The sequence below is a fragment of the Coregonus lavaretus genome (genome assembly GCF_964263955.1).
Source record: "Coregonus lavaretus genome assembly, chromosome: 2".
NCBI lineage: Eukaryota > Metazoa > Chordata > Actinopteri > Salmoniformes > Salmonidae > Coregonus > Coregonus lavaretus.
The window spans coordinates 59604230-59618313 of record NC_139989.1 but is presented as its reverse complement, the minus strand read 5'-3'; the positions used below and the strand labels follow the sequence as shown (position 1 = coordinate 59618313).

Below are 14084 nucleotides of genomic sequence, written 5' to 3'. Positions count from 1 at the left end.
ACAACCACCAATTGGAGGAACATCATAAAAGTTCAAACAAAGGTTTCTCATGGGGCTTCCAACTAAAGAAATGACGATTCAGATGGTTGTGGTAGAGAAGAGTCCATTATACAGGTAACTACATCCCTTACCTTGACACAGGTTGACATGGTTCCGATCCTGAGGTATTGAACACATAGAAATAAAATTCTAGAGGAATTCTGTTTCTATGATTGACCATAATGGAGGATCTCATGTCCACACCGTGCCAGTCTAGAGTTCTACGGTTCTCTCCCTGATTTGTGGCGCTCATGTGGGCCTCAGTGCAGCAGACCTGGGGTTCAAATAGTATTTGAAATCTTTGAAATACTTTACTTGTGCTTGATTTAGCATGTCTGGCACAGTGGAACCAATAGTCCCAAAAGTGCAAGCCACTCACCCTCCCAATCAGGCTCCTCCACGCTCCTCCACGCAGGCTCAATCAAACACTCAAAGCATCTGAAAAGGAAACAAAAACTGCTTGAACCCAGGTTCTGTAGGGCACTCACACAGGCCCACTAATAGTAAATCTATACAACAGTGCCAATGTACGTAGTCCTCTTTACCTCTCAACAGAATCATCAGCTATACTCCTTTTTAGTCAGCCATGACCGTTTCCATGCATACAGTACTGTATATCATCACATCAGAAGGTGAACTACACATTAGATGGGCTTTGTTGAACAACAAACTGTAGAATCAATGCAATTTCCATTCAAATGGAGAAGAATATCACATACTGGATAATTTTTGTCCGAGTGTTTGTATAGGTTATTTTTAAGTGTTCACTATTGTAACTCCTTTTCTTTATATTTTTAATAGAAAATCACTTTTTAATATAATGATAATGTTGTATGTAATGCTCAATGTTAAGTCGTATAAACTATGTTTTAAAGGACCTTTTTCAGCAGACACCAGAGAAGGAAAGGTATTACTAATTGTAATTTTGTTCTGTAACATATTTTTTAACAGAAAAAACTCAAGCTACATTGGTAATTTACATATTTATTTTGTTATGTAAATCATATTTATAAGTGCTATTTTCACAGAGAAGTGATTCTTTGTCAATTGTAAATATATTGCATTTTTTTTTCTCTTTGTGTTGATTGCATGTCTTTGTATCAGACTTTAAAGAAAGGACACATTACAATTATTTCAAAATAAATGTTTTCTTGTTGTCTTTTTGATGTCTTCGCCATTCTGTCTCAATCTAGAGTACCAAAAGTGGAGTCCTTGACTCACACAGTGCACCCAACTATTTATTAGGGTAGAAACTGATTGTGTAGATAACAGCTATTTTGAAGAAGGTTTTACTTGCCTTACCTACCTTATTTTAAATGTACTTAAACATTGCTCTAGCTGAGTGTCTGCTAAATGATTAAAATGTCGAAACTCAACTTTTATCTTAAACACACCACTAGTTACCTCTGTATTGAAATATTTTATTTACAAATTAATTTAAATTAGTCATCATTACTATACCTTGAATGTCACATGAAACTCAATCGACCTGCTTCAATGTTTCCCAAAACTGGTAATTAGTTAAAGCCTCCATCTTACATATATAAAGCTCGAAGCTTCTAGCTTCTAGTTACTCATGTATAATCCTCCCTAGGACCTGTATATAACTGCTGCCCCCAAAATGGTGTCTTGGCTCTTTCCCCTGTCATTAAGTTGGGGATAATGCCAGGCAGTCTCCGGTGAGAGAGAGAGCATGAGAGAGAGAGAGAGAGAGAGAGAGAGAGAGAGAGAGAGAGAGAGAGAGAGAGAGAGAGAGAGAGAGAGAGAGAGAGAGAGAGAGAGAGAGAGAGAGAGAGAGAGAGAGAGAGAGAGAGAGAGAGAGAGAGAGAAGAGCTAGAGCGAGAGAGAGAAAGAGAAAGAGAGAGAGATAGAGAGAGAGAGAGAGAGAGAGAGAGAGAGAGAGAGAGAGAGAGAGAGAGAGAGAGAGAGAGAGAGAGAGAGAAAGAGAGCGAGAGCGAGAGAAAGAGAAAGAGAAAGAGAAAGAGAAAGAGAGAGAGAGAGAAAACGAGAGAGAGAGAGAGAAAGAAAGAGAGAGTCTGACTCTAACTCAGTTACCTCTGTCCCAGAAACACGACTCCCCTTGCTGGTGCCTGACGGGGGTGGACCTGGATATGTGGGCTCCCACCCCATCCTCTGTGGAATATAGACCCCTTATTTATAGACCCGGCCTGGCCCATAACCCTGGGCTGGGCAGAGCAGTCAGTACATAACTTTCCTGGCAGCTTAAGGGGCACATACTGTCATATAGGAGAGAGAGGGTGTGTGTGTGTGTGTGTGTGTGTGTGTGTGTGTGTGTGTGTGTGTGTTTGTGTGTGTGTGTGTGTGCGCACGCACATGTGTGTGTGTTTGATAGAGAGAGAACACATCAGGAGAGAGAGGGTGAGAGGCAGTGCGAGAGAGAGAGAGAAAGAGAGCGGGAGGGAGAGAGAGAAATAGCGTGTGAGAGAGAGACAGAGAAGAAGAGAGGGGAGAGAGAGGGACACGAGACAGAGATCAGACAGTGACAAGGACTTTTCCAGGGAGCTCAGGTCCTGGCAGTAGAAGGACTACAAGGACAGAGCTGATCGGTATTGGACCTTGACAAGCCTAGTACAGCTGCCGGCATGGGACATAGGACTACAACCAGAACAACAACCTAACCCCCCGTTCAAAAGAAATATACTGCGTTTGGATGAGACCTGTTGACGGATTGTTGGGCTCTGGATCTCTGGAGTGACGTGTTGGCAGTGAGGAACATGTTGCTCTTCCATAACGTGAAGGAGAAGTGAAATACAAGAGCTTTGTGACGCTGAGTTGGACTTTGCAGTTAAAACACAAGGGTAATCAGTGGTGTAAAGTACTTAAGTCAAAATACTTTAAAGTACTACTTTTACTCAAGTAGCATATTACTGGGTGACTTTCACTTTTACTTGAGTCATTTTCTATTAAGGTATCTTTACTTTTACTCAAGTATGACAGTTGGGTACTTTTTCCACCACTGAGGGTAATGTTATATCTTGCCACCGTCAATCTCGATCTGTGACTTGATTATTGATACAAGCATCTGTAAGAAACTAGACAGATCACTTGGGTCAACATTCAATTATTACCGCTAGAGAAACAAAGAAGTTACAAGATTTGATGTTATTTGAGAATCAAAAATGGCTAAACTGTTGATAGGGACAATTAAATCAGCACTGCTCAATGCCTTTTGAAAGTGACTTGTTTCGGCTCTGACTGCGTTGTAAGTTGAATACCACTGTGGCTGACTGTAAGCCGATCTCCAACACACTGCTGTAATTACAAGGTGCACGCAGGGAAACATAGAGAGAGATTTGTAATTAGACCTGTCTATAAAAAGAGCTAGGCAAAGGGTGAGGTCCCCATACAGAGAGAGAGAGAAGGGGGGAGAGACAGGCCAAGGACACCCAGCTTGAAGGGAGAGAGGGAGGGTGCCTGGAGGCATAGGAAAGAGGCTGCCTGGAGCCATAGGGAGGAGGCTTCCTGGAGACATTGTACACAGACCCAGACAGCAAGAACACCCAGCCTGAAGGGAAGGAGGCTGCCTGGAGGCAAAGGAAGGAGGCTGTCTGGAGGCATAGGAAGGAGGCGGCCTGGAGGCATAGGAAGGAGGCTGCCTGGAGGCATAGGAAGGAGGCTGCCTGGAGGCATAGGAAGGAGGCTGCCTGGAGGCAAAGGAAGAAGGCTGCCTGGAGGCATAGGAAGGAGGCTGCCTAGAGGCAAAGGAAGGAGGCTGCCTGGAGGCATAGGAAGGAGGCTGCCTGGAGGCAAAGGAAGGAGGCTGCCTGGAGGCAAAGGAAGGAGGCTGCCTGGAGGCATAGGAAGGAGGCTGCCTGGAGGCAAAGGAAGGCTGCCTGGAGGCATAGGAAGGAGGCTACCTGGCATTGTTGAGAATAAGTGACACCTAGACCCAGACAGCAAAGACACCTAACCTGAAGGGAAGGAAGCTGCCTGGAGGCATCACTTGGAAGAAGAGACACCCAGACAGCTTTCAGCAGCCAGGGGACAGGAGGTGTGACCATGGACCCTCAAGGCGGACACTACCTGAACAAGGCGGCGGTGCTGTCTCCTCTAGGAGCGGCCCGTATGCTCCAGCTCCTCCTGGGCTGCACCATCATAGCCCTGGTGGCCCACAGCGCCGGCTACAACCACGCCTATGGCATCTACTGCATGTTTGTGTGGTGCTTCTGCTTCGCCATGACCCTGCTGGTGTTCACCATGGATGTGACACGCCTCCCCTGCTGCATGCCCATCTCCTGGGACAACCTCACCGTGGCGTTCGCCATGCTCGCCACACTCATGTATGTCACCGCCTCCGTCGTCTACCCCGTCTACTTCCTGCGCTCCCAGTGCTCCAAGTCCGATGGGGGCTGTGAGGTGCGCAATTACCGTATCGCTGTCACCGTGTGCTCCAGTTTCTGCTGCTTCGCCTACGCGGCTGAGGTGTTCCTGACCCGGGCCAAACCGGGCCATGTGGTGGGCTACATGGCCACCATGTCAGGCCTGCTCAAGGTGGTCCAGGCCTTTGTGGCCTGCATAATATTTGGGGCCCTGGCCAACGGCAGTGAGTACAACCGCCACATCCCCACTCATTACTGCGTGGTGGTCTATAGCCTGTGCTTCTCCATCACCGTGGTCGTGATCGCTGTGACTGTGTCGGGAAAAGCCTCGGCTCTGCCCCTGCGTTTCCCCTTCGACCGCTTCGTGATCATCTACACCTTCCTGGCGACACTGCTGTACATGAGTGCCGCCCTGGTGTGGCCCATCTTCAGCTTCGACAGGAAGTATGGCACGCCAGGTCGCCCTGACGGCTGTCCCTGGGAGAACTGTCCCTGGGACAGCAAGCTGGTGGTGGCGGTGTTCACCCATGTCAACATGGTGCTGTACTTCAGTGACCTAATCTACTCCCAGAGGATCCGCTTCGTCTCCCACACTGCTGCCTGAGGACCCCTCCACCCTCCTCACTCCACTCTCCTGCCTGAGGACCCCTTCACCCTCCTCACTCCACTCTGCTGCCTGAGGACCCCTCCACCTTCCTCACTCCACTCTGCTGCCTGAAGACCCCTCCACCCTCCTCACTACTGGGGACACCTCTACCCTCCTCACTCCTGGGGTGAATCTCAAACTTTTTTTCCTCTGTTCCTCATGGGACACGACGTCTTCTCTCTTCGCCTGCATATCAAAACGTACGAGGTAAGGGAGGAGAGCATTGGGGAAGACACGAGGAGATACGATCCTTGAATGGACTTATGCCTCGCTCTGATGTTGTGAGAAGGAGTTGTGGAGAGGGGAGACGAGGAATAGAGGGAAAGATGCACCCCTGGCCCTCAGCGACAGACAGAGACCACACTGGAAATGACACACAGCATCTCCACTCAAGTGACTCTGAATGCCCCATGCCTACTACAGATTACAGATTTCCTCAATGATGTCATGCCTTTGTGCCTTTGTTATGTCTTAACATCAGTGTTGTGTCTTAACATCAGTGTTGTGTCTTAACATCAGTGCTGTGCCTTTCTTAACATCAGTGTTGTGTCTTTCTTAACATCAGTGTTGTGTCTTTCTTAACATCAGTGTTGTGTCTTTCTTAACATCAGTGTTGTGTCTTTCTTAACATCAGTGTTGTGTCTTAACATCAGTGCTGTGCCTTTCTTAACATCAGTGTTGTGTCTTTCTTAACATTAGTGTTATGTCTTTCTTAACATCTGTGCTGTGCCTTTCTTAACATCAGTGTTGTGTCTTTCTTAACATCAGTGTTATGTCTTTCTTAACATCAGTGTTTTGTCTTTCTTAACATCAGTGTTTTGTCTTTCTTAACATCAGTGTTGTGTCTTTCTTAACATCAGTGTTGTGTCTTTCTTAACATCAGTGTTGTGTCTTAACATCAGTGTTGTGTCTTTCTTAACATCAGTGTTGTGTCTTTCTTAACATCAGTGTTTTGTCTTTCTTAACATCAGTGTTTTGTCTTTCTTAACATCAGTGTTGTGTCTTTCTTAACATCAGTGTTGTGTCTTTCTTAACATCAGTGTTGTGTGTTTCTTAACATCAGTGTTGTGTCTTAACATCAGTGTTGTGTCTTTCTTAACATCAGTGTTGTGTCGTAACATCAGTGCTGTGCCTTTCTTAACATCAGTGTTGTGTCTTTCTTAACATCAGTGTTGTGTCTTTCTTAACATTAGTGTTATGTGTCACGGTTCAGACAGACGACCAGAGGACCACAATTGCGTCACACCAGAAAGTTTATTAAAACTTAAGGGAAAAGGGAAGTAGGGAGTGAATGAAGGCTCCAGGGGTAACAGGGATCCCGTCCAATGTGCTGGGTCTGTGCCCCCCCCAGTGGCAGCGATGCGTCCTATGAAGCCGGTGGTGGGTGGTCCAGAAGTCCTGGGGGGGGGAGACACAGACACAACAGGGCGGAATGAAACAAGGCAGCAGTACAGTTCAAGGGAAATCCAAAATACGTAGTAGCAAGGCAGAAGGCTGGTCAGAGTTACCGGGATTGAAGAGTAGTCAGGAGTCGTTATGGCAGAAGCAGGTCTGGATCTCCTGGGGCAGAAGAGTACCCAAAAATCAGGCAGGTCCGGGGTCACAAAACCAGGGTGAGCCAGAAGCGCGAGCAAACAGGTTCCGGGTGTGAGCTTTGCAGACGATCTGACACCGGAGAGCTGAAAGACAGGGCCTTAAATACTGGGAGAGGTAGTGGGTAATGCAGCGCAGCTGGCAGAGTAATTAGAGCAGAGCAGAGCAGGGACAGGTGGAGCTAGTTAGGCTGAGTAGAGAGTGGTGAGCAGAGTGGAAGAAAATAAAGGTGGTAACCCGGTGGAGTGAGAGGCTCATGACAGAACCCCCCCCCCAAGGGACGGCCCCAGAAGTCCCAAGAGCAACACCACGCCGGGCGGGAGGAGGGGAGCCGGAGGAGGGCTAGAACTCCTCCGAACGGTCCGAGTGAACGTCCTCATCCTCGGAGGAAGCCGGAGGGCCGTGGTCGGGAGATGGGACAGGTCCCGAGACAGGATCAGGCACAGGACAGGAAGCCGAGCGGGCAGGACGGTTAGGGACCCCTCTGGGGCGGCCCCTACGGATTGCAGGTTGATCAGGATGCCGTTGGTGGAAAGCGGTGATGAGAGTCCTATCCACAATCCGACTAGCTGGCACCCAGGTCCTTTCCTCAGGTCCATAGCCCTCCCAGTCAATGAGGTACTGGAGACCCCTACCCCTCCGTCTGGACCGAAGCAGGCGGCGGACGGTGTAAACCAGACCACCATCGACGAGCCGTGGAGGAGGAGGACAAGGCGCAGCAGGGACCAGCGGACTCTCATGGATGGGCTTAATCTTAGACACATGGAAAGTGGGGTGCACCCTCAGGGAATTAGGCAGTTGGAGCCGGACAGCAGTTGGGCTAATCACTCTTATGATAGGGAATGGGCCAATGAACCGAGGTGCCAGCTTCTGCGACTCCACCCTGAGTGGCAGGTTCTTCGATGACAACCACACCCTTTGACCAACATGGTAGGTGGGAGCAGGAATTCTCCGACGGTTGGCCCCGGTAGTGTAGCTGGCAACGGATCTGAGGAGTGTGGCTCGGGCTTGTGACCAGGTGCGGCGACATCGACGGGCAAAAGCAAGTGCAGATGGGCAAGTAACCTCCTCTTCCTGGCTGGCAAATAGAGGAGGCTGGTATCCATAAACACATTGGAAAGGGGACATACCGATGGCAGAGCAGGTCAGAGAATTGTGTGCGTACTCCACCCATGTCAATTGCTGCGACCAGGAGTGGGGGTTGCGTGAAGTCATGCATCGCAGTGCCTTCTCGAGCTCCTGATTAGCCCGCTCTGACTGCCCATTGGATTGGGGATGGAATCCGGAAGTCAGACTGACTGTGGCTCCCAGCAGGTGACAGAACTCCTTCCAAAAAGCGGAGGAGAATTGTGGACCACGGTCAGAAACTACATCCTTTGGCAGTCCGTGGATCCGGAAGACGTGTTCCAGGACCACCTGGGCGGTCTCCTTGGCGGTTGGGAGCTTGGGGAGGGGAATGAAGTGTGCCATCTTGCTGAAACGGTCAACTATGGTGAGAATGACGGTCATGCCACTTACATTTTACATTACATTTTAGTCATTTAGCAGACGCTCTTATCCAGAGCGACTTACAGTTAGTGAACACATATATTTTTATACTGGCCCCCCGTGGGAATCGAACCCACAACCCTGGCGTTGCAAACGCCATGCTCTATCAACTGAGCTACATCCCTGCCGGCCATTCCCTCCCCTACCCTGGACGACGCTGGGCCAATTGAGCGCCGCCTATGAGTCTCCCGGTCGCGGCCGGCTGCGACAGAGCCTGGATTCGAACCAGGATCTCTAGTGGCACAGTTAGCACTGCGATGCAGTGCCTTAGACCACTGCGCCACTCAGGAGACTTGAAGGGGGCAGCCCCGTGACAAAGTCAAGGGCGATGTGAGACCAGGGACGTCTGGGCACAGGCAGGGGCTGCAGCAATCCGGCTGGGGGCTGGCAGGACGACTTGTGTTGGTTGCAGATGGGGCAGGCTTGGACGAATTCCCGTACATCCTTTCTCAGAGAGGGCCACCAGAACCTCTGGGCGAGCAGGTTGTAAGTGCGGGTGGAGCCAGGGTGACAAGCTAGGCGGGAGTCATGTCCCCACTGAACGACCTGGGACCTCAGGTCTTCGGGGACAAAAAGGCGGTCAGCTGGGCAAGTGCTGGGACCTGGCTGGTTACGGAGAGCCTCCAGCACCTGTTCCTCAACAGCCCAGGTCAGAGCTGCAACGATGCAGGGACTTGGCAGAATCGACACAGGGTCCTTGGAGGGGGTGTCATCCTTCTGGAATTGACGGGAGAGGGCGTCTGGCTTGGTGTTGCGTGATCCAGGCCGGTATGACAGAGTGAAATTAAACCTGGTGAAGAACAGGGCCCAGCGGGACTGCCTGGAGTTCAACCGTTTGGCCGTGCGGATGTACTCCAAGTTCTTATGATCGGTCCAAACGAGAAATGGAATGGTGGACCCCTCCAGCCAGTGACGCCACTCCTCCAAGGCAAGCTTCACAGCCAGCAGCTCACTGTTCCCTATGTCGTAATTGCACTCAGAGGGGGACAACCGACGTGAGAAAAAGGCACAGGGATGGAGCTTCCTATCCTCCGCAGCCCACTGAGAAATCACAGCACCAACTCCCACATCCGAGGCGTCCACCTCCACAATGAATTGCCGGTCCACATCAGGCATCTGGAGGATGGGAGCGGAGGTGAACCTCACCTTGAGGGTACTGAAGGCTTTGTCGGCTGCTGGGGTCCAGGTGAAGGGTTGCTTGGTGCTGGTTAGAGCAGTGAGAGGGGCAGCAACGGTACTGTAGTTCCGGATAAACTTTCTATAGAAGTTAGCAAACCCCAGAAACTGTTGCAGCTTCTTTCTGTTCTCCGGAACTGGCCATGAAGTGACTGCTGATACTTTGGCAGGATCCATTTGGATACTTCCCTCTGCCACTATGTACCCCAGGAAGGCCACTGTCTTGACGTGAAACTCACATTTCTCTGCCTTGGCGTAGAGGGAATTCTCCAGAAGACGATGAAGGACTTGCTGGACATGGCGGGTGTGTTCAGACAGGTTTCTGGAGTAGATTAAGATGTCATCCAGGTAAACGAAGACAAACTTGTTTAACATGTCCCGCAGTACATCATTCACTAGAGCCTGGAACACAGCAGGAGCATTGGTGAGGCCAAAAGGCATAACCAGATACTCGTAGTGGCCTGTTGGTGTATTGAATGCGGTTTTCCATTCATCTCCCTCCCGGATCCGCACTAGGTGGTAAGCGTTTCTGAGATCCAACTTGGTAAAAACAGTGGCTCCCTGGAGCAACTCAAAAGCAGAGGTGAGCAGAGGCAGAGGGTAACGGTTTTTCACTGTGATGTCGTTGAGTCCCCTGTAGTCGATGCAGGGGCGAAGAGATCCGTCCTTCTTCCCCACAAAGAAGAAGCCAGCACCAGCAGGAGATGAAGATGAACGGATTAATCCTGCGGACAGAGAGCCATTGATGTAGTCCTCCATGGACTTTCTTTCAGGAGCAGACAACGAATAAAGACAACCCTTTGGAGGGGCTGTTCCAGGGAGGAGGTCGATGGCACAGTCGTACGGTCGGTGAGGGGGCAGAGATGTGGCTCTTGCTTTGTTAAACACCTCTCTGAGACCATGGTAGCATTCTGGGACATTGGAGAGGTCAGGAGCGGAGTTAGTAGGTACTGGCCGAGGGGGTAGTGCGGCAGCAAGCAGGCAGGTTCGGTGGCAGTCCTCTCCCCACTCCCTGATCACCCCGGTCACCCAGTCGAGCTGAGGGTTGTGCCGGCGGAGCCATGGGTAACCCAGGATGAGGGGTTGGCCTGGAGAGGGGAGCAGGTGAAACTGGATAGTTTCTTGATGGTTTCCGGACAGACCCATCGAGACCGGGGCCGTGACATGAGTGACCGATCCGAGTAAGTGTCCGTCCAGTGCCCGGGCAGGAATAGGAGGTGTCAAACGGAGGTTCTCCAGTCCCAGTTGGCGTGCCAGCTTGATGTCCATTATGTTGGCTTCGGCGCCAGAATCCACCAGAGCAGCCAGGGTGTGAGTTGAGTCAGAGAGGCGGAGGTGAACTAGCAGCAGGGGTTTGCGGTCGGAGGACTGGATGGTCATTGAACTCAACCGGACTCCCCCTATGCCCGGTGAGCTTCGGCCCTTTAAAGGGCAGGTTACCACACGATGTCCATCACCTCCACAATAGAGGCAGAGGTTTGAGGTGAAGCGGCGCTGGCGCTCTGCAGGAGTGAGAGAGGCTCGCCCAATCTCCATAGGCTCAGACTGATCAAGCTGACCTGGGTGAGTGGCAGTAGATGACAGGAGCCCAGTCGGATCTCTCCGAATGCCGGTAGTAGGTGGACCTTGGCGCCCCCTCTCACGACGACGGGTCTGTATCCTTCTGTCGATCCTGACAGTCAGTGCGATGGCTTCATCAAGAGTGGAAGGCAGTTCATGGGAGACCAACTCGTCCTTGATATAGTCAGCCAAACTATGGAAGAACGCGTCCACCAACGATGGTGTGTTCCAAGAACTTCGTCTAGCCAGGGTTCGGAAGTCGATGGAATGGTCTGCGACTGTACGTCTGCCTTGTCGAATACTGAACAGTTCACGAGACGCCTCTGCGGTTGGTGAATCCAGGTCAAACACCTTCAGCATCTCCTCAGCAAACAGGTCGAAGGTTGCACATGCGGGGGTTTGACGTTCGAACTCTGCTGTTCCCCAGAGTCGAGCTCGGCCCGTCAGGTGAGTGATGGCATACCCAACTTTAGCCCCCTCCGTGGCGAAGGTCCTTGGCTGCAAGGAGAACTGAAGTCGGCAGCTAGTCAGGAATGGCCGGACCTGGGTTGAATCGCCGTTGAACCGCTCGGGGTTTCCAATCTTGGGTTCCGGAGCAGCGGCTGCAATGACCGGGGCAGGTAACTCGGGGGCAGGGCTGGTGGGCAGACTGGCTGGGGTAAGGTTGGTGAGGAGTTGAATGATCATGGCGAGTTGTTGTTGCTGCTGCTGGAACTGCTGCTCATGCTCATCGGTTTCCATGTCGGGGAAAGTGTGCGCTGAGTCCATAATGGTCAGATCGTACTGTCACGGTTCAGACAGACGACCAGAGGACCACAATTGCGTCACACCAGAAAGTTTATTAAAACTTAAGGGAAAAGGGAAGTAGGGAGTGAATGAAGGCTCCAGGGGTAACAGGGATCCCGTCCAATGTGCTGGGTCTGTGCCCCCCCCAGTGGCAGCGATGCGTCCTATGAAGCCGGTGGTGGGTGGTCCAGAAGTCCTGGGGGGGGGAGACACAGACACAACAGGGCGGAATGAAACAAGGCAGCAGTACAGTTCAAGGGAAATCCAAAATACGTAGTAGCAAGGCAGAAGGCTGGTCAGAGTTACCGGGATTGAAGAGTAGTCAGGAGTCGTTATGGCAGAAGCAGGTCTGGATCTCCTGGGGCAGAAGAGTACCCAAAAATCAGGCAGGTCCGGGGTCACAAAACCAGGGTGAGCCAGAAGCGCGAGCAAACAGGTTCCGGGTGTGAGCTTTGCAGACGATCTGACACCGGAGAGCTGAAAGACAGGGCCTTAAATACTGGGAGAGGTAGTGGGTAATGCAGCGCAGCTGGCAGAGTAATTAGAGCAGAGCAGAGCAGGGACAGGTGGAGCTAGTTAGGCTGAGTAGAGAGAGTGGTGAGCAGAGTGGAAGAAAATAAAGGTGGTAACCCGGTGGAGTGAGAGGCTCATGACAGTTATGTCTTTCTTAACATCAGTGTTGTGTCTTTCTTAACATCAGTGCTGTGCCGTTCTTAACATCAGTGTTGTGTCTTTCTTAACATCAGTGTTATGTCTTTCTTAACATCAGTGTTGTGTCTTTCTTAACATCAGTGTTGTGTCTTTCTTAACATTAGTGTTATGTCTTAACATCAGTGCTGTGCTTTTCTTAACATCAGTGTTGTGCCTTTCTTAACATTAGTGTTATGTCTTTCTTAACATCAGTATTTTGTCTTTCTTAACATCAGTGTTATGTCTTTCTTAACATCAGTGTTATGCCTTTCTTAACATCAGTGCTGTGCCTTTCTTAACATCAGTGTTTTGTATTTCTTAACATCCGTGCTGTGCCTTTCTTAACATCCGTGTTATGTCTTAACATTATTATCAGTATTACCAGTATTATAATCTCTAAGAGAAACCCGAGACATGGGCCAGTACTGTTGTAGGCACTCTGTCTTATGGGGCAGTACATTCGTTTAATTCAGAGCTTTGAAGATGTCCGGCGACATTTTCGTAGTGCAAAAGCGATGTGCTAAATGCAAAGAAAATCTGTAAACCTCATAATCTGGCAGTGTGATTTAAACTAAAACTTTTCCTCTACAATCTGCGTTATAAAGACGCTATTATTTATAAGGTTTAGTAAACTGAGCAATCTGTGTGTGTGTGTGTGTGTGTGTGTGTGTGTGTGTGTGGGGGTTATGGAATTGACTGCATAGGCACAGCTACCACTTTTTGATATGTGATGTCTGCACTGCAAAACATCCCTGAACACTGTGTATTGTAATGAAAACCATGCGAGGTACTCAATGTTTCATACCGATAGAAAAGTTCTGAAACTTGTGAATATTCAAAATGTCATTAAAATGAACTAATTGTTTAGTCTGTGCGCCTGTTGATCTCTCTCCCCATTCGCTCTCCCTTTATGAACAGCAGGCTACAGACTAGTTAGTAATAGGCATAAACATTACTGATGCATCTCAGTCAATCAGATATATTAGGTTTTGTTTCTGCTACAAGATGCTGCTCTGTCAGAGGATCTGTGATCTGTCATTTGAATAGCATTATAGCCTGCATGTATGGACTGGTTTCCTGGACTAAAAAGCACTTTAAATTGAGAACGAACTAGTATTAATGGGGGCCAGGAAACCATGATGGCTCTGTTCAAACTGTCCTCAACTGTCCTCATCTGACACCCAAAACAAAACTGGTACTAGGCTACGGTTGAATTATACAACAGGTGGGTCTAATCCTGAATGCTGATTGGTTAAAACCGCATTCCAGCCGTTGTCTATTCCACAAATTACCACCTGCTAAATCTATGACGTTAAAATGCCTATTTACTATAAGTGAAAACACCATCTCAAGATTACAATTCCCTAATGTATCAGGGAATTATAATAGGCCTCTCTGCCTTTTAGGATTAGTATCCTAAAATCGAGAAGCAAATACCTTGATTGTACATGTTATCACTACCAAATTATTAGGGCAGTAAATAAAATACAGCGCTTTTATACTGTAACATTTATAATGAACGCTCTTCCGGATTCAGCGACTAGAAGTGCATGATCTGGAATGTAACCTAGAGATTTCTTGTCCACGCCCACTCTACTGCAAGGCTGATGCAACTGGTTGTACACAGCTTACAGAGCCCACCCATAACTGCACATGAAATCCATGCTGCCACCGTCATTGGTTAAACGTTTAGCGACTCTCTCATT

General features: G+C 49.5%; 1 protein-coding gene across 1 annotated transcript; it reads left to right on the top strand.

Moving 5' to 3' along the window:
* Positions 1-4059: 4059 nt before the first annotated feature.
* LOC311148320 (myeloid-associated differentiation marker-like protein 2) lies at positions 4060-4983 on the top strand (the record flags this gene model as incomplete). The annotated part of the gene is made up of 1 exon (XM_084185247.1): positions 4060-4983. The coding sequence occupies one exon, from the start codon at positions 4060-4062 to the stop codon at positions 4981-4983; it is 924 nt and encodes a 307-aa protein (XP_084041373.1).
* Between the last annotated feature and the right edge of the window lie 9101 nt (positions 4984-14084).